This window comes from Loxodonta africana, chromosome 5, assembly GCF_030014295.1.
Source record: "Loxodonta africana isolate mLoxAfr1 chromosome 5, mLoxAfr1.hap2, whole genome shotgun sequence".
NCBI lineage: Eukaryota > Metazoa > Chordata > Mammalia > Proboscidea > Elephantidae > Loxodonta > Loxodonta africana.
In genome coordinates, this window is record NC_087346.1 from 57,809,646 (window position 1) to 57,830,969 (window position 21,324).

General features: G+C 37.7%; 1 protein-coding gene across 6 annotated transcripts in view; it reads right to left on the bottom strand.

Annotated features, from left to right (window-relative positions):
• Nucleotides 1-21,324, bottom strand: part of SMARCAD1 (SWI/SNF-related, matrix-associated actin-dependent regulator of chromatin, subfamily a, containing DEAD/H box 1) — a 91,779-nt gene that overhangs the window by 66,662 nt on the left and 3,793 nt on the right. For 3 of the 6 annotated variants that reach the window (XM_064285535.1, XM_064285534.1, XM_023553239.2), the window contains exon 3: nt 5,015-5,192. In XM_064285535.1, the coding sequence (XP_064141605.1) occupies nt 5,015-5,192 (178 nt within the window). The other 3 variants (XM_064285536.1, XM_064285537.1, XM_064285538.1) reach the window with 3 other exon arrangements.

A 21,324-nucleotide genomic window follows, 5' to 3' on the forward strand; every position in this document is an offset into this window, starting at 1 on the left:
TCTTACCATGCCTTAGATTTAACTTCCAGTTTACAGAAACACAAGTGATAGAGCAAAGTCAGAAAAATCTATTTTCTTAAAGACAACTGACCTGATCTCTTTAAAAAGCAAAGAAAGAGGGAACAGGATGGGGAGAGCAGACTGTTAGAGATTAAAAGAGAACGAAGAGTCATAACATCCGAATACAATGAATGAATGTACCTCGTTTGGACCCTAGTTTCAAAAACTAGCAACAAAACGTGCAATCTGAGTATGAACTGGGAATCTGGTAATTGGATGATATTAGAGAATTGTTTATTGATGATGATATTGTGATTATTTGGAAAGGAGATGGCATACAAACCCAGGTATTAAGAGGAGACATGTTGGGATATCTGTAATTTACTTTAAAATACTTCATCCAATAATCAGATGACACAAGAAAAAATGTTAGTAATTATTAATGAGGGTGATAAGTATATGGGTGTTCATTATACACTGCTCTATTTTCTTATAAGCTTAAAACTTTAAGAATTAAAAAAAAAAAACTGCAACAACAAAAGTTGACCAGTTTTGGGTTCATCTTATTCAGTCTCAAGTGAAGCAGTTCCTTGACAGCTAAGTCACCTGTCAGTGCTAAGTAATTCTAGCCCTTTCCACTTCTTACAGGACACTACATTATTGCCTGAAACTTTTCTCTATCCATAAGCTCTTCCTCCCTTGAGTACAATGTGCTCATGGCTACAGTCATTAATTAGTTCAACATGCCAGGTGTTACAGGCACTGTGGACACAGCAGCAAAAAAAAAAAAAAAAAAAAAAATCTTCTTTCTTTTGCAAATTTTTTGAGACTTTGAATTTCTATTTTTTCATTTTCTTTATAGTTCCCATGGGTAACCCTGGTGGCGTAGTAGTTAAGTGCTATGGCTGCTAACCAAGAGGTCAGCAGTTCGAATCCACCAGGTGCTCCTTGGAAACTCTATGGGGCAGTTCTACTCTGTCCTACAGGGTCGCTATGAGTCAGAATCGACTCGATGGCAGTGGGTTTTTTTTTATATAGCTCCAAACTCAGTGTTTTATACCTTCTACCTTACTACTTCAGTGAAAGTAGTCTCAGTAAGACGATAATATCCTTTAAGCCGCCAGATCTGATGAAAACTTTTCACTGCTTATCTAAGTTTTCCTCCGTGGTTCCACACATTATTGACAAATAGCTCCTTTAAAATGTTGCCCCACTCCAACTCCATGGGTTCTATAGCATTATTATTTCTGATTTTACTTTCACTTCTCAGGCCTGTCCTCCTCATTTTTTACAGCAAGCTCTTCTTCCTTTACTCAACTCTTGAAATGCCATTGTTAGCTAGGATTTGGTATAGCTTTTTCTCATCTATAAATGCCTCCTGGGGGGTGTCATCAACTGCCAGAGTTTCTGACTAATACATACATCAGTGGTTTTCAACTAGAGGAGATTTTGCCCCCAGAGGACATTTGGCAATGTCTGTAGACATCTGCCACAATACAGAGGATGCAACTGGCATCTAGTGGGCAGAGGTCAGGGATGCTGCTAAACATCCTACAATGTACAGTATAGCCTTCCACAATAAAGAATTATCTGGCCCAAACTGTCAACACTGCCAAGGTTAAGAAACCCTGACAATCAAAATGCCCACATATAGGGGATATAAACTATGGAATGTTCACACAGTGTGGTACTATGGAGAATAAAAGATTTCTATGAACTGCTATTAAGTGGTTTCCAGAGTACACTGCTAAATGAACAAAGAACAAATGTGTGTATATATAGTGTGCTATTTTTTCAAATAAGAAACAAAAAGATATATAAAAGAAAAACAAAAAGTATCACAAGAAGCTAAATAAATAAATAGGGAGAAATGTTAAAGGTCTTCTTTCCAACAGAATACCACATAATAAAAGTACAAAGAATTCCAGTTAGAATACCACCATTTTGCAACTATGATAGTAATAAACTGAGTTAGGCAACAATCATTAATGGATCCTAAAACTTCTGGGTAAAAGTATGCTGGTGAATAGGATTGTAATTCAGTCTCAAATCATCTCCCCACAGATTACTTAATCATTAAAAAAAAAAAAAAGGGAAAAATGGTAACTTTAGGGGAGAGAAACCTGCAAGGACCATGTTAACTGAGTGATGAAAGTTAACTTCACCAATAACAGGACAAATGGATATCGTGTGTCTCCTGATATGGCACACTGAGGACACAAGATCATTTATGCATTTATGTAGTATTCGTGCCACTTACCCTGAATCTAATCAGGAAGAAATACCACGTAGACCCTCATTAAGAGACATCCTTAAAATTTTTTTTTTTTAAAAAAGGCCTGTTCTCTTCAAGAGAACCTAAAATAGGCTAAGAAACAGTTTCAGATTATCGTTCTTGTTAGGTGCTGTTGAGTCGGTTCCAACTCATAGTGACTACGCACAACAGAACAGATTAGGGACTATAAAGACGTGAAAATGTAAATGCAATATATGACCCAGGACTGAATCATGGGGAATAAAAAATTACTTTAAAGAAGTACTACTCAAAATGTGGTCCAAAGGCTGACTACTAGCCCTCAGACTCTGTTATCTGTCTATGCCAAGAAAAGAAGCTTGTACCCAAAGGTAACACAGCTTCTTTCCTAAGCGTATAGCTTAGTTCAGCAAACTTCATTTTTTTTTTTTTTGCCATTCTAACACTTTCTCAGTGAAGGAAGCAGTATGTTGATTTACATTTTAGGGAACATTCCTTATTTACAAACCAGTACTTTGAGCAGCACAGCTGTAAGGATGTTATCAGGATAATTGATAAAACTTAAATATGGACAGTATATTAAATAAAAGTTTTGTACCAATGTTAATTGGTAATTTCTGAATTTGAAATAAATATCACTCAGTGGTTATGTACAAGAACTAATGTCCTTGTTCTTCAAAGACAGACGGTAAAATATTAGAGGCAAAGGGCTCAACAACTATTATTATTTATGAAGAATGTGATAAAGCAAATGTGGGGAAATGTTAGCAACAGGGAGTAAGCTGATTATATTGTTTTTGCAAAATTTTTTGAAAAGCTGAAATTAGACAAAGATTAGACTGGACTTTAAGACATAAAATGATACTCGTGAGGACTGTGTGTCTTAGCTCAAGTAGATACATGAGACTAAATGGGCAGCTCCTGTCCAGAGGCAAGATGAGAAGGCAGAAAGGGACAGGAGCTGTTTGAATGGACATGAGAAATCCAGAGTGTGCTATCACATTACAGGGAGAGCAAACTACGGTCATATAACAAAGTGTGCATAAATTTTTGCATGAGAAACTAACTTGAACTATAAGCTTTCGCTTAAAGCACAATGAAAAAAGGAAAAAAAAAAAAAAAGCTGAAATTATGTTAATTTTCCTCAGGAATTAACCACGCAGGATCTTCACTATTTTTCATTTCAGAGTCAACGGCAACAACTACATAAGTTTCTAGAAAACAACACAATCTTTTGATTTTCTCCTTACCTAAATGACTGTTCCTTCTCAGAAATTTCTACAGGTTTCTTCTCATCTCCTCGATCCTAAAACCTAGAGTTCTCATGGGCTAAGTCCTTCAGTCAAGGTATCGTCTCTTCTCTAGCCATATTAGTGGCCTTTGGTGATTTCATCTAATCATATGGCTTTAAAGAGCAAATCTATACTCTGAGGACTCACAAATTAATAAATGTAATTTAGACTTCTTCCCAGAACTCAACTCTCACAAATTCAATTACCTACCCGATATGATGATTTAGATGTCTAAAGTCTTCTTAATCACAACATGTTGAAAATTGAATTGCTGATGTTCCTTTCTAAAAGTGTTCCACTACCCACACCCAAAACCGTTTTCCGTATCGCAGTAAATGGTAAATCCATTCTTCCAGTTGCTCAAGCCAAAAACTTGCAAGTCATCCTCGATTTATTCCTCTTCCACCTCACATCAAATCCATCAACAAATCCTCTGCTCTATATTTTAAGTATATCTGGAATCTAACCACTTCTTACCACTTCCAAAGGTACTAGCCTGGTCTAAGCCTCCATCATTTCTTGCCTGCGGTATTGTAACAGTATTCCTGGTTCTACTCCTGTTCCTCTACAGCCTGACCTTTTAAAAATCTGTCAGATTTTACTCCTCTGCTCAAAACTCTCCTTCAGCTTTCCATTTCATTCACAATAAAGAGCCAAATAAGCCTATGGGCCTAACATGATTAAGCTCCTAATTCACCTGACCCCCTTACCTCTGTAAACTCAGGTCCTTTACTCCGCATTATTTGCCTCTCACTTTCCTCAAAAACATCAGGCAGAATACCACCTCAGGGTCACTGAGAGTGCCATTCCTAATGCCTGGAATATTCTTTCCCCACATATCCCCATGGTTCACGTTTTTACCCTCCTTAGGTTTTGCTCAAGCATCATCTTTTCAATGAAGCCTTTTCCAATGGTGCTCTTTAGAAATCATGCTCCCACCCTGGCCCTAAACTTTTTATTTCCCTTCTCTTTTGCCTATAAAACATCATTTGATACACTACATGGTGTTACTTGTTTACTGTCTTTCTACCTGAACTATTAAAATATAGACCCCATGAGGGCAGGGATTTGGGGCTGATTTATTCATCGCTGTATTTCTAATCATAATGCAGTGCCTAGCTCACAGAATGCACCCGATAAATATAATATAATTTGACTCATGGACTCAAGAAGAAACCACAGAGCAGTTATAAATTATCAAAGATAGCTGTTAAAGTAATTTCCCTCTCTATGGACGGCTTAAAAACTTAAATTTCTAGTCTCATTAAACTTTTCAATGAAAACCACAATTATCTGGCAAACAAAACAAAGCTATATCTTACTTGTCTATATCTCTAAGTTCTGAGGGAAAGAGATAACCAAAAACGGCAAAAAAACAGATGTCACCGAAATACTAAAATTAAGTAATTCCTTCTTGAAAAATCTCCTACACATGCAAACAGAATGAATCTGTCATTTAGCAGCTTACACTATAATCACTGTATCTTTGCTGAATTTTTTCTCTTGAACTGTACTGGAACAGTTTGGGGAAACAACATCTTCACTATCAGAAGACAAATCAATATACTGTATTCCTCTTTGATTCTTGAAATATGATATACTTGCTTTTCTTTCATCTTCTGGAGTTTCTGGAACACTAGAGTCTTCTGCAAAAGAAAAAGAAGGTTAAAAGCATTTTGAGCAAATTGAGAACAAAATAAATAAATTTCATTTTGATAATTACAATCATATTCCCAAAACTCTAACTTTATTTACTGTTTCCATTCTAAACCAAAAATCCCACCACTTGAAAAAAAAGAATAGTCAGTCAGGGCTGGTGTTAGACGATTTTCCGTTTCACACACTGTTTACTAGCAAGACCTTAGCAAAAACTGCAAAATAGAATGGGGTTTGTGTTTTCATATTCTACTTGTTTTCTTTCTGTGCTTTAATTTCCTAGTAGCTACTCAGTTTTTTACTCAGTTCTTATCTAAGAGAACATGGGCTCTAAACCAAAACCACTGCCGTCGAGTATATTCCAACTCATAGTGACCCTATAGGACAGACTAGAACTGCCCCATAGAGTTTCCGAGAAGCATCTGGCAGATTCGAGCTGCTGACCTCTTCGTTAGCAGCCATAGCACTTAACCACTATGCCACCAGGGAGAGCCCAAAAACTTAGGTTTCAATCCTGTCCCTTAGTTACTTAACCTCTCTAAGCCTGAATGTCCTCATTTGTAAAATAAAAAAGAAAGATGCCAAAAATCAGCACTAACATGCATATAAAATCAGATAATGCATACAAAGCATTTAGTTCAGTAACTGGCACAGAGCCAGTATCTAATAAACATTAGCTATTATGTAAACCTGGGTATCTTCGAGCTGTCCAAAACAGGTCAGTAAAGTATTATACCAGTGTCTCCTCCATCTCTAAGGGGTGACTTCCAGAATTATTCTCCTAATAAAAACCGCCATTCAGTCTTCTAGCTCCTAAGTGGCAGAGATCAGATTAAAACAGCTACTGCCCTGGTCTAACGAGTATTTTGTATTTTAAAAAGCAATGGCCAGAATGAATCTCCATTCCAAAGGTACCAATTAGAAAAACCATGGCTACTATTAACTACTCTCAAGATCTGTATCAAGGCCCCAAGTAAAACACAAACATTTATTCCTCATAGTAACTCTTGGAGCACACATTATAGATCATCATTTTATAGATAAACTAAGGTTTAGAGAGAGAAAGCAACTTGCCCAAAGTCCTACTGAAATCCAAGGCTCTTAGCCTCCTGTAACTGTGACAAAACTATAGCGATCATTGCTATGAAGTTGAAGAGCCATGTCTGCAAATAACATTAATCAACTACATAACTACTGTTTGCTCTGGAGGACACTAAGACAGGGACATTTCTCACTCCCTACAAAGTAGTCCAAGCAACAAAATTGAAAAGCAATTTTCACATTTTTTCCAAAAGAACAATTTTATATTTGTTGAATGTGTCCTAAGTGAAGAACTCTGCACTGGAACAAATCACAGCTATGTTAACTGTCAGTAAAATAAAATAAAATCCAAAACCAGGCTTGCTGCTGTCGACTCATAGCGACCCTACAGGACAAAACAGGACTTCCCCATAGGGCTTCCAAGGAGCAGGTGGTAGATTCGAATTGCTGACCTTTTGGTCAGTAGCCCGAGCTCTTAGCCACTGTGCCACTGGGGCTCCATCAAAGTGAAAAAAAAATTTTCTTTCTGAAGGCACCTGCCAATTCTGATAATTATGCAAACTAATAAAAGTATAGTCCAACTCTTGTAAAATAAGTATAAAGGTACTACAGACTGTTTTACAAAGGGTTTCTGATATAAAGTCATATAAAACTAAATATTTAGATCTTAACTGCACAAAATTTTTATCCAAAGCTGATGCATATCAGTTAAACACTTTAATAACATTTTAGGAGAAATATGAGAAATGATTTGGATTGTCCACATTCCTTAAAAATGTCTCTTTACTCAAAATAAAGAATAACCTTTTAAAAAATACTCATTTAAATGCCTACTGGTGGGGGGGGGTGGGTGGGTCTAAGAATTCTATTAGTGAGGGTTAGGAAAACTAGGGTTTCCTGAATCTCATTATACATTTACCTTTTTGTTGATCTCCTTCCCTTATTTTACACAGATAATAAAAGATGCATGGTAAAAATATACCAATTTTTTTTTTTTTAATTAATTCTTAGTGTGCTTAGTTAACAGAACAGAAAAAGAATACAGTTTTATTCTCCATCATGCAGTCAGTTACTTAAGAGCTTTTTCTGGATATGTAATATACGTAAAAGAACTAACCAGTTGCATGGGATCAATTCTGACTCATGGATACCCCATTTGGGTCAGAGTAGAGCTGTGCTTCACAGGGTTTTCAATGGTTGATTATTTGGACGTAGATCGCCAGGCCTTTCTTCTGAGGTGCCTCTGGGTAGAATCAAACCACCTCCTTTCTGGATAGCAGCCAGCGAGGGTTGCCTGCGCCACCCAGGGACGCCTACCTTCCATCTAAATATGTGTAACTGCACTAAACCAAGTGGCATCACCACAGCCTGACTGGTGTAAGGACAAACAGAAATTGAAAACAAGAGGTTTTAATTTTCCCTGCTGAAAATAAGAGAAGAGACTCCCCTGTCCAGAATTCACTTTTGGTAATTTGTAATTGTAAGGTCTTTCTCTGTTCTTTGAAAAGTAGGTACGCCAAGGATTTTTCCTCAAGGACTTGGGACTCATCTCTTTTGAAACGTAATCATGAAGGAATATCACAGCCTTTTTTTACTCCTAGTTTTTACTCCTAGTTTCCTGGGAGGAAATTAGCAATTTTATCTTAAACATGAATGTAATGGGTTATATCTACTTCACTAAGAACAGTAACAACAAAAACCAAACCCGCTGACATCTAGTGCAACTCATAGTGACCCTGTAGGACAGAGGAGAACCGCCCCCCAGTTTCCAAGGAGCACCTGGTGGATTCAAACTGTCGATCTTTTGGTTAGCATAGCTCTTATCCACTATCCCTCTTAACTACACAAGGGGTAAGGTTTCTGTCTATCTTTGCCATCTCTTTAGCAGACTGCCTGTGATGCATCACATTTTGGTTTAAAGCACACTCAATAATATAACTTTTCTTCCTCTTCTATTTTTGTGGAGAGGTTTTCTGGGTTGGAAGCAATTTTGTTTTTAGTAGCTTATCCCCACACTGCCAAGTAACTAACAGTAGTAGTAGTTAGAATATGAGGTGGGGACTATAATACAGGTTACAGCGGCATTTCTTAAACTCAGGATACCTCTGTACCCTTAAAAATTGAGGGTTCCAAAGAGCTTTTGTTTATGTGGGTTGTATCTATTGATATTTACTATATTAGAAAATAAAAACTAAGAAAATATTTAAAAAATTAACTCATTGTATGCTAGCGTAATTAACATTTTCATGAAAAAGAATTATATTCTCCTCAGATTTAGTAAGATTAATGTTGTTTTACATTTGTGAGAATCTCTGGTTTAATAGAAGACAGCTGGATTCTCATATCTGCTTCTGCATTTAATCTACTACAGTATATTTTAAGTTTATGAAGACAATCAAGCCTCACACAGATACACAGGTGGAAAAGGAAGGAGTTATTTTAATAACCTTTTCAGATTACTATGGATATTTTCCTTTGATGCTAAACCCAAACTTGATAGGTGGTAGTTTCTTAAAGGTTAGTTACAATGTGGAATCTGAAACCATTTATGAATAAACTTTTGGTACCCTGTTACATTAAAATCCCCTGGTCTATCTTGCACTTTATCGGACTTCTAACACACATTATTTTATAACGTTGTACACTGGTCATTTGCAAAGTATTGGGTCACTGAGTAATGCTATCTTCCAAATGCTGACACCTTTCATGGTACCATACTGAAAAATCACATTTGTTAATGTAACCACTGGTCGCTTTAGAAAAATCTTTAAGTATCTGGAAGTTGTCAAACTCACAGTGGTGGACACCAGTTCTCCTCCAAAAACTAGAATTTTATCACCAGCAATAAACACTGTCAGTTGTTTTCCTTAACACTTTGCTCACTTTTCAAAAACTGCCTGCCAAATACCTATGTCTACATAACCATAGCTTGTAATTCAGGTATTCTTTCAAGTAAAAACGGTGTTCTGTGAAAAAAGACTAGTTCAGCTAACAACTCAAAGCAATTGGTAAATGCTTTCCATTGAGATACCCACTGTCTTTCAGCATGAAGCAAAGGGTACTTGCCATTTTATTTCATAGAATATTAAAAAGACATCTACTCACCAGACAGGGTTTAATAAAATTATTACTTTATATTCCTTCATCTAGGACATTCTTGGGTTAAACTGTAAGAATATAATGACTATCAGAACCACTCGGAGGCTTGGCCTTGATTTCTGTTAAGGCCTCAGCAGTTTTACCTATGACTGCTTTTGCCCCATCAGTGCAAATATCAACATACCGACAAAGGAAAGTAATGTCTTAATAATTTTATGGAAGCAGTTTTGACCTTGTGGAGTCCCTCAAAGATCCATGAATCACACTTTGAGAACTAATGGGATACAGTAAAAGCTTGTTTATAAAATATCAACTTTCCAATATACCCAATAATCCAGAATTACAATAGTGCTGAAAAAAGGTATTTATTTGGGATTCATTTTGGAAGTAAAGGAGACAGAAGCAAAAAAATACAAAAACAGAGGCAAGAAGAGTAAAAAGCAGAAATAATTATGAAAGATATCTGCTGCTACTCAATTCTCAGATTTGCTGAATGCTTTCTGTGTTTATAACACACTATACCAGGAAGAGGCGGACATCAAAAAAAAAAAAAAAAGTTATAGTTCAACTTGCCTTAAAGAGATTAACAGAAGATAAATAACCATGCACACAAATAGCTGTGTTATGATACATAATTTTTGCCGAGAAGACATAAAATGCTATGGGAACATGACGGAAAGCAGTTTGTCCTTTTTTATGAAAACAAAAAAAGGCCATCCATTATGTTTTAAAAATAGAAGATAATGGGGACCTACATCATTAGTATGTGCAAGAACACACTAAGGCTCCACCGAGTATCCCAAAAGAAATTTCCCACTAGTGGAAAGCACAAGAGAAGACGATCTTATATTCCAAGTTTTTCCAGTGCATTGTGCCCATTCTCATATCTAAGTCTACAATGAATACCTGAAAACAAAAACAAAAGATCACTACCGGGAGATTTTGAGTTCACACAAAAATGCTGTTGTTTGCTGCCAATGGAGTTGGCCCTAACTCATGATGCCCCCGTTCATCACGGGATCAAACCATTGTGATACATAAAATTTTCACTGGCTGGTTTTCAGAAATCGATTACCAGGCCTTTCTTCCTAGTTTGTCTTACTCTGGAAACTCTGCTGAAGCCTGTTCCGCATCACAGCAACATGCAAGCCTCCAATGACTGATGAGTGGTGGCTACACTAGAGGAATACTGCCTGAGAATCGAACGCAGGTCCACAACACGAAAGGCGAGAATTCTACAATGAACTGCCACTGCCCTCCATGCAGGAACAGTCTAAATCAGTTTGAGAATCTATAAGTAAGAGCAATATCCCAAAGGAGGAAGAGAACACAAACCCTTACACCTATCCTGAAGCCAAAAGCCTATCATTACTTATATTCTAATCATGTGCCGCTTCTACATGGTTCAGTTCTCTCACATGGAAACTGATTTTCAAGGCAGTTACTTTGAACTACTTCATATATCTGCCCTTCAGAATGGTTATCACCAGAACAACAGACTGGAGAAAGTCATACTATTAATACTGGATGAAGCAAAAGTGTTAACCTGTGAAAGGCACTTTTTAATAACAGAATTTATATCTATAGTAAAAATATTTAACTGATGTATATCTCAACCATCACCAATAGTAATGAAATGAATAAAGGAAATGAAGTAGAAGGTAAAAAGTCAACCGAGGCAAATAAGAGGCTTTAGCCCTCTTCTGCAAGCTTTTAATAGGGTAAAGAGCTCAAAATTAGATATGTTGTTGTGTGATGTGCCATCAAGCCGTTTCTGAGTCATAGCAACCCTACATGACAGGGTAGAACTGCCCCGTATGTTTCCCTAGGCTGTAATCTTTAGGGGAGCAGATGGTCTGATTTTTCCTCCTGCAGAGCTGCTGGGTGGGTTCAAATCGCCAACCTTTCGGTTAGCAGCCATTTTTCAAATTTTTTTCACTGTGATCCACTGTAAGAGATAATGTTTAGATCCTGACTCTAAACACGTAGATGGACCGATACACAGACAAACAGAGAGGTAGAACTGAAACAGCTTGGCTGCTAACCAAAAGGTCAGCAGTTCGAATCCACCAGCCTCTCCTTGGAAACCCTGTGAGGCAGTTCCACTCTGTCCTATAGGGTCACTACGAGTCGGTATCAACTGGACAGCAACGGGTTTATGAGTGATACACTTTGATAATTTTCTTTTCATTCTATACTATTAAAAATATATATGCATATTTAACAATAGAGCCCTGATGGCACAGTGGTTAAAGTGCTTCCTTGCTAACCGAAAGGTTGGCACTTTGAATCTACCAGCTCCACGTGAGAAAGGTATGGTAGTCTGCTTTCATAAGAATTTAGAAATCCTATTGGGCAGTTCTACTGTCCTTACAGAATCGGTATGAATCAGAATCAACTTGATGGCAATGAGTGTGGTTTGGTTTTTGACATTTAGTCAGGACCCAAGAAATGGACTTTATGACAGAATAAGTGTTTGTGACTCCGTTTTGAAAACAATGATATGAATGGAAGTATAAATGATAAAAGTCATCTATTATTTGCCACATAATTAAATCTATACATACATTGTATCTTCTTTTCAACACCCCTAGAACTTTTACAAAAACAAACTGTATATTAGAAATATCTCAGTAAATTCCCCCCAAAATTGTACATGCCAGATTCTCTGGTCAAAAAACAATAAAACTGGAAATAAATATTAATAAAGACAAACAAAATCTCAGCCATTTGGAAATTAATAAAAGAAAAAAGCATTGAAACCAGTTCTACAAACTCTTCAGGTCAAAGAGAAAGACAACGACCACCACAAACAGTACGATCAACATTATATATGTCTTAACCCTGTTATTGTTAAGTGCCCGAGTCAGTTCTGACTTAGCAACCCTATGTTCCGAAGAAACATTGCCCAGTCCTGTACCATCCTCGCAATCCTCACATTTGAGCCCAATCCTGCACCCACTGTACCAAGCCATCTCATTGAGGGTCTTCCTCATTTTCGTTGACCCTCTACTTTACCAAGCATAATGTCCTACTCCAGGGACTGGTTCCTTCTGATAACACGTCCAAAGTACATGAGATGAAGTGTCACCCCTTGTTTCTAAGAAGCATTCTGGCTCTACTTCTTCCAAAAAGATTTGTTTGTTCTTCTGGCAGTCCAAGGTATATTCAATGTTCTTCATCAACACCATAATTCAAAGGAATTAATTCTTCAGTCTTCCTTATTCACTGTCCACCTTTCACATGATATGAGATAACTGAAAATACCATGGCTTGGCTCAGGCACACCTTAGTCCTCAAAGTGACATCTCTGCTTTTTAACACTTCGAGGTTTTTGCAGCAAATTTGCCCAATGCAATACATCATTTGGTTTCTTGACTGATGCTTCCATGGGCATTGACTGTGGATCCAAGTAAAACAAAATCCTTGACAAGTTCAATATTTTCTGTTTATCTTGATATTGTTTATTGGTTCAGTTGTGACGATTTCTGTTTTCTTTATGTTGAGGTGTAATCCATACTGAATTCTTTGATCTTCATCAATAAGTGCTTCAAGTCCTCTTCACTTTCAGCAAGGAAGGCGGTGTCACCTGCATATCACAGATTATTAATCAGTCTTCCTCCAATCCTGATGCCACGTTCTGCACAGTCCAGCTTTCGGATTATTTGCTCAACATATGGAATGAGTAAGTATGGTGAAAGGATACAACCCTGATGTACCTCTCCTGACTTTAACAATGCAGTATCCCCTTGTTCTGTTTGAACAACCTCCTCTTGGTCTATGAAGAGGTTCCTCAGGAGAACAATTAAGTGTTCTAGATTTCCTATTCTTCGCAATGTTATCCATAATTTGTTATAATCCACAAAGTCAAATGCCTTTGCATAGTCAATAAAACACAGGTAAACATATTTCTGTTATTCTCTGTTTCAGACGAGATCCATCTGACATCAGCAATGACAGCCCTCATTTCACACCCTTTTCTGAAGCTTGAATTTTTGGCAGTTCCCTGCCGATATATTGCTGCAGCCATTTTTGAATTGCCTTCAGCAAAATTTTATTTGTGTGTGAAATGATATTATTCAGTAATTTCTGCATTCCACTGGACCACTTTTCTTTGGAATGGACACAAATATGAATCCCTTCCAGTCATTTGGTTAGATAACTATCTTCCAAATTTCTTGGCATAGACAAGTGAGCTCTTCCAGCATTGCATCTATTTGCTGAAATATCTCAATAGGTATTCCGTCAATTCCTGGGGCCGTGTATTTCGTCAGTCCCTTCAGTGTAGCTTGGGCTTCTTCCTTCAGTACCACCATCAGTTCTCGATCATATGCTACCTCCTGAAGTGGCTGAACATCAACCACTTGGTACAGTGACTCTGTCTATTCCTTTCATCTTCTTTTGATGATTCCTGCATCATTCAATATTTTGCCCACAGAATCCTTCAGTATTGCAACCTGAGGCTTGAATTTTTTCTTCACATCATTCAGCTTGAGAAATGCCAAGTATGTTCTTCCTTTTTTGTTTTCTAACCCCAGGTCTTTGCACATTTCATTATAATACTTTATCTTATTGAGCCTCCTTTTGAAATCTGTTTAGCTCTTTTACTTCATTTCTTCCTTTTGCTTTAGCTACTCTACGTTCAAAAGCAAGTTTCAGAGTCTCTACTGACATTCACTTTGGTCTTTTCTTTCTTTCCGGTTTTTTTAATGACCTTTTGCTTTCTTCATGTATGATTACTGATATCATCCTACAACTTGTCTGGTCTTTTGTCACTGGTATTCAATGCATCAAATCTATCCTTGAGACGGTCTCTAAATTGAGATGGGATATACTCAAGGTCATACTTTGACCCTCATGGACTTGTTCTAATTTTCTTCAGCTTGAACTTTAACTTGCATATGAGCAACTGATGATCTGTTCTGCAGTTGGCCCCTGACCTTGTTCTGACTGATGATACTGAGCTTCTCCATTGTCTCTTTCCACAAATGCAGTTAATTTCATTCCTGTGTATTCCATCCAGCAAGGTCCATGTTTATAGTTGCCATTTATGCTGTTGAAAAAAGGTACTTGCAATGAATAAATTGTTGGTCCTTCAGAATTCTATCATGCAATTGCTGGTGTCGTTTCCATCATCAAGGTCATATTTTCCAAGTACTGACCTTTCTTTGTTTCCAACTTTCGTATTCTAATCACCAGTAATTATCCAGTGCATCCTGACTGCAGGTTTGCTCAATTTCAGACTGCAAAAGTTTGTAAAAAAATTTTCAATTTCCTCATCTTTGGCATATGATGCTGGAAGTTGTGCCACCGGTATTTCAAATGCAAGTAGTGTCAGCCATGGTGAACAGGTTTTGGCAGAGTTTCCAGACTAAGACAGACACTTCTAAAAAAAATTGGTCAGTGAAACTTTATGAATAGCAGTGGAACACTGTTTGGTATAGTGCCAGAAGATGAGTGTGTCAGGTTGGAAAAAAAAAATCCCAAACCTGTTTACCGTCAAGTCGATTCCAACTCATAGCGACCCTATAGGACAGAGTAGAACTGCCCTACAGGGTTTCCAAGGACCGGCAGTAGATTGGAACTGCACTGGTGCATAAATTGGAATGATGGTCATATTAAGTGGTCTTCCTTGCAGGCATATGGAAATTATCCTATCACTGACAGTGTACTTCAGGATACATCTTGACATGTTCTTTTTGACGATGAATCTGAAATCATTCCTTCAACTGGTCATTCCTAGTATAGTAGATCATATTATTGTCCAATTCAAAATGGCCAATACCAGTACATTTCAGCTCACTAATGCCTAGGATATCGATCTTTATGCACTCCATTTCATTTTTGATGACTTCCAATTCTCCTAGATTCATACTTCATACTTTCCACATTCCAATTATTACCAGATGTTTGCAGCCATTTCTTCTCATTTTGAATCATATCAGCAAATGAAGGTCCTCAAAGCTTTACTCCATCTATGTCATTAACATCAACTCTATTTTGACAGCACTGGTTTTTTTTTTTTTTTCTATTCTGGGGAGGCAGCTCTTCCGTAGTTGTATTCTGCATGCCTTCCAACCTGAGAGCGCCCTGGTGGCCAGTGGTTAAGAGCTCACCTGCTAGCAGCCAAATGCTTAACCACTGTACCATCAGGGCCCCACTGACTAGTAACTGACAAATAAGAAGTGAGGGAAAACTGCATTACCCCTTCGTCCTTATACCAAAATGAATTCCAGATGACATGTGAAGTTAAAACAAACAAACAAAAAAACTACTGATTTATAAATCAGTAGATTCATAAAGTGGTAGAGTCCCTGGGTGGTGCAAAGGTTAAGCTCTTGACTACTTAGCCGAAAGGTTGGCAGTTCGAACCTGCCAGAAGTGCCTCGGAAGAGAGACCTGGCAATCTGCTTCTGAACACAACACTGAAAACCTTATGGAGCAGTTCTACTCAACACACATGGCATTGCCATGAGTTGGAATCAACAACAGCGGCAGGGAATGCATGTCTAATCAGAACCCAAACTCCAGAAGCCTTAAAGGGTGAACAGACTGGCCACATAAAAGTATAAAATTTACTTACAGCAAACAACAGGAAATTAAAAACAAAACTTACAAATCAACTCTCAGAAAAAGAGAAAGACACAAAAGCAGAAAAAAATCCAAGTAGGTTAATAGTATGAGACCATACTTAACCTTAAAAATAAAGCAACTACAAGATATTTTTGCCTATTAGCCTGACTACAAAGATTACCAAGGCTGATAATATTTTGGCCAGGATGTGAAAACCCCGACATGAGGAAAACAAGCTACTGTCTGGTATAAAATGGTAAATCTTTTATGGAGCATGATGTGGCAATCAATAAAATATTACTTAAATTCCCTTTAACAATTCCATTTCCAGGAAACTTTCCCGCAGACATGTATATGTTCAAAAATATCTTTATAAAAGGACGGTCACTACAGCATCCTTTTGATAACAAAAAACTGAAGAAAAATCTCACAAAACTAACATCCATCATCAGGAAACTACATGAACAATAATACACCGATACAAGAAAACACTCTGTAGTCATTTAAAAACCTGAGGTATAGCATATATCTCAATTAATACCCTATATGGGCTGACACGGAAAGTATAAAAAACTACTACTTAATTTAAAAAAGCAAGTTGCACTGAAGCATGTGTACAACATAATACCATACTTGTTTTTAAAAGTGGAATATATACACGTGGAAAAAAAAATCTGAAAGAATAAACACCAAAACTAAGCAAGGATTACAGAGGACTCTACATTATACAATGGGTTGTTATGATTTAATTTTTTAGAAAACATTTGTCATGAAGAAACCAACAGCTAAGCATGGGAAATAAAAGAGTAGAGAAGAAAAATACATACAAAAAAAGTATATTTATAATGTACCTAAGATTTTTACTTAAGGATAAGTACTCTTTGTACTTTCTACCAGAGCAATTCAGCACTAACCCTTCTACCAAGTATTTTTTCAGCTAACATTAAGAGATACTAAAAAGCCACAATGACCTTTCAAAGATGTAGCAATAACTCATTTTAGTAACACAGTAAGAAGACTGGATACAGTCCAATAGTTACAGAATGGAAATCGTACATTTTATACATTCAGCTAAAATCACACATTTATACAGTTAAAATCATACATTTTATACATTCATTCATGATGATACACTCGGCTTCATCATTCAAAGGATCACAGGCATTTTATAGCTGGCAGGGACTTCAGAGAACATCTATTTAGGCAAAGGCATGAAAAGAAAGTGAAGTCCAAAAATACTGATGTCTTATCCAAGATCATACAGTCTGTATGTAGCAGAGCAGTCCTCTCTGGAAATCTTTTTGATAACTAGTATAATTTTAACAGCAGAAAAATATTCTCTCACTTATTAACAGCTGTTACTTTCAACAGGGCAATCACCTTTAAATGGCAACCACATTAGAAGGCTGAATCTATTTCACCAAGAAATGGAAGGTCACAAACTTTCCTCCATTCCAAGCATCTACATACCTACCTATTTTAATCTCCTTCACTTTTTTTTTCTCTCAGATAAAAGGCGTCTCCTCTATACCTCTGCAAGAGGAGTCCCTGGGTGGCGGAAACAAGCTCTCAACTACTAGCCAAAAGGTTGGTGGTTTGAACCCACCAAAGGGCACCTCAGAAGACAGGTCTAGCGATCTGCTTCTGAATAGTCACAGCCTTGAATACCCTATGGAGCAGTTCTACTCTGCACAGGTGAAGTTGCCATAAATCAAAAGGGACTCCATGGCAACCAACAACAACAATTCCTTTGTATAGCTAAACAGTCCAGCTGTGTGGTTAACTCCCACCCCCTGGATGACTCTTTCCAGGTACTTCCCTTCATCCTTTCCATCTCACTAGCTTCTTCCTCTTGGCCAATAAATACATTCAATTTTCAACAATCCTGAAACATCCATCTTTTCTCGATATTTTCTCCCTGTCAAGCTACCTCTTTAACATCTTGAAAGAGTAGTCTATACGTCCTCACTATTCCACCAAAAACTGTGTTTTAAAGGTCAACCCAAACCCACTGTCATAGAGTCAATTCAGAATCACAGTGATGTTATAGGACAGGGTATAACTGCCCACAGGTTTCCGAGGCTATAAATCTTTATGGAAGACTTCACATCTTTCTCCCAAGGAGTGGCTGGTTAACAGTAACTTTAATATCCAAGGAAAGTAGTCTCTGGTCCGTCCTCATCCAATTTAACATCTCCACAGCATTTGATACTCCTACCATTTACCACCGCAGGTGAGCCTGCAGGTATATGAAATACCAGTGGCATAGCTTCTAGCATCACAGCAATATGCAAGCCACAACAGTAAAACTAACCCTGTGGGGAATCTGCTATAAAAGACCTCTTTAAGATGTTAAAAAGCAAAGATGTCTGGTCTGACAGGGACTGGAGAAACCCACAGAGTACGGCCCTGGACACTCTTTTAGCTCAGTAATTAAGTCACTCCTGAGGTTCACCATTCAGACAAAGATTAGGCAGGCCCATAAAACAAAACAAGACTAAATGGACACACCGGCCCAGGGGCAAGGACGAGAAGGCACGAGTAATGGTAAATGGGAACCTAAGGTCAAGAAGCGGAGACTGTTGACATGTTGTGGGGTTGGCGACCAGTGTCACAAAACAGTATGTGTATAAACTTTTCAATGAGAGGCTAGTTTGCTCCATAAACCTTCATCTAAAATAAAAAATTAATGGGGGGGGGCGGAGCAAAGGTGTCACTTTAAAGGACTAAGGTGCACCTGACCCAAGCCATGGTGTTTTCAATCACCTCATATGCACGTGAAAGCTGGAAAATGAATAAAGAAGAACAAAAGAAGACCGAAAAAATGATGCCTTTGAATTATGACGCTAGTAAAGAATATTGACTATATCATGGACTGCTAGAACAACAAACCAATCTGTCTCGGAAGAAGTACAGCCAGAATGCTCCTTAAAAGTGAGGATGGCAAGGCTGTCTCACATACTTTAGACATATTATCAGGAAGGACCAGCTCCTGGTGAAGGACATCATGTTTGGTAGAGGGTCAGCGAAAAAGAGGAAGACTTTCAACGACATGGACTGACACAGTGACTGCAACAATGGGTTCAAGGCTAACAACAATTATGAGGATGGCACAGGACTAGGCAGTGTTTCATTCTATTGTACGTAGGCTCGCTACAAGCTGCAATCAACTTAACAGCATCTAACAACAACATCAACAACAGCAACAACAGCAACCATTTACCAAATTGGAAATGCTCATATCTCTGTGGCTTCCAGGACACTATCGTTTTCTCTTACTATTCTAGTCTTCTTTGATATTTTTCATTGTTTTCCCTTCCTTTGTTCATCACTTAATGTTGATGCCTCTCTCTGTACACCCTGCTTAAGACATTTTCCAGTATCTACTGCAATGATGACTCCCAAGTTATTTCTCAGGTTCTGACCACACTCTTAGCTCCAAACTCTAATTTCCAACTCAATCTTTCTACTGAGATATGGCAGGTATTCAAACTCAATGTTTTAGTATTTTCCTTCTGAACCTAATTCCTATTTTAGTTCATAATGCCAATTACCCAGCTGATCAAGCAAGGAACAGTTATCTTTAAATTTTCCATACTTAACTGATCAAATCCCATCAAATACATGTCTTATAAAACTCTCCTAAATTGCTTCTTCTCCATCATTACTATCATTTGCCTGCATTTAGGCTTCAATTAATGCAAAGCCTTCATTAATCGTCTTCTCATATGAAATGCTTTACAGGGTATATCAAATAAAGTCCAGATACCTCACAACCCAGAAGTTTATACTTTTACCTTTGTAGTTTTATCTATAGTGCCTTGAACCTCTTTTTCCATAGATAATACCCCCATACACATACTACAGACACTTTCTTTGAGCCAACGTACACTTTCAACCCTTTCGTCCCATACACAACCAAAAAAACAATGATTCATGGTTTAGGGTCCACTCCAAAGGTCACCTCTCCATGACTTCTGACTCTCCTGAGAAAGAATGGGTAATTAATCATTTGTGAATCACAGACTGTGATTCTACATTGCTTAGTACTTCCCCTTATTATTAGATTTATCACACTGTACTAGTTTAATCAGATATTTACATGTTCTTTCCTCCTGGTGCTCCTTGAGGATCATGCTTTGCTCGTATTTCTATCCTTTATGCCTAAAACATAGTAGGTTCTCCCCTTTCTCACTCATCTACTCTTATCAATTGCCCCCAAACTCACTATACACACAAAAAAAAAAATCAAAGAAAAAAAGGGAAAAATGTGTAGATGACAACCACTGATAACTCTGCACACTGAGAGCAAAGTCAACCTGGAGAGGAAAAAAACACAGGTTAAGTGTGTGCCCTCAAATCCAGACCTTGTATTTAGACCAGTGTTAGGGAGCCTGTCCCATCAAAGAGCAAGTATCCATGGTTGAAGAATGCCTAATGGCTAGGAGGCTGTTTCAAGGTCACAAAGAGGAGGAGGAGATTACAAGATATGTATAAAGTACTAAAATTACCCACTTATCCATCCATCAAATACTCCTTGCTTGCACACATATTTACTCGGGACCTACTACACGCCAATGGCCATTGTGAATGCTGGGGATGAATAATCACTCATGGAGCTTATATTCTAGTGAGGAAGACCAAAACCACAAATACGTTATGTCAGGTAGTGATAGATACTAATAAAAAATAAAGTGGTAGATTGTTGTTTGTGTGCTGTGGACTCAATTTTCAACTTTTAGCAAACCCATGTGACAGTAGAAATGCCCTATAGGCATTTCTAAGCTGGTATCTTTAAAGAAGCCAATTGCCATGCCCGTCTCCTGAGGGGCCACTGGGTGGGTTCAAACCACCAACCTTTTGGTTAGCAGCCAAGTGCTTAACCATTGCACCACTAAGAATCCTTAAAGTGGTAGGAGGGGGATCTATTTCAGAGAGTGATTAGAGAAGGCTTTCTAAAAAGGTGAAATTTCACTAACACTAAATGAAATGACGGCATTATACCCAAATAACAGCATGAAGGGTCTTCAAGGCAGAAGGAACAGCAAATAGGAAGCAGCAGAGATACGATGGTGCTCGGTATGCTCAAGGAACAGTGTATGACTGTGGCACAGTAACTGAAGTTTAGTAGGAAATAAATTCAGCTCGTATTAGGTAAAACAACAAGATTAGCTAAAAAAAAAAAAGAGTGATTGCAGTTAATTTTGACTATATACAATTTCTGTGTTATGAACTTAAATCCTAACACTCTACCAATAGAAACCAATATGGCATTGTACCATAATGCAGTATAAAAAGTTATCATATGATGATGAACGAAGAAAAATAAAATATTTATACCCCACTGATGATTCCCCAATCTCCATCTCCAATCATGACTTCAGTTCTAACTTTTAGCATCTGATCCTC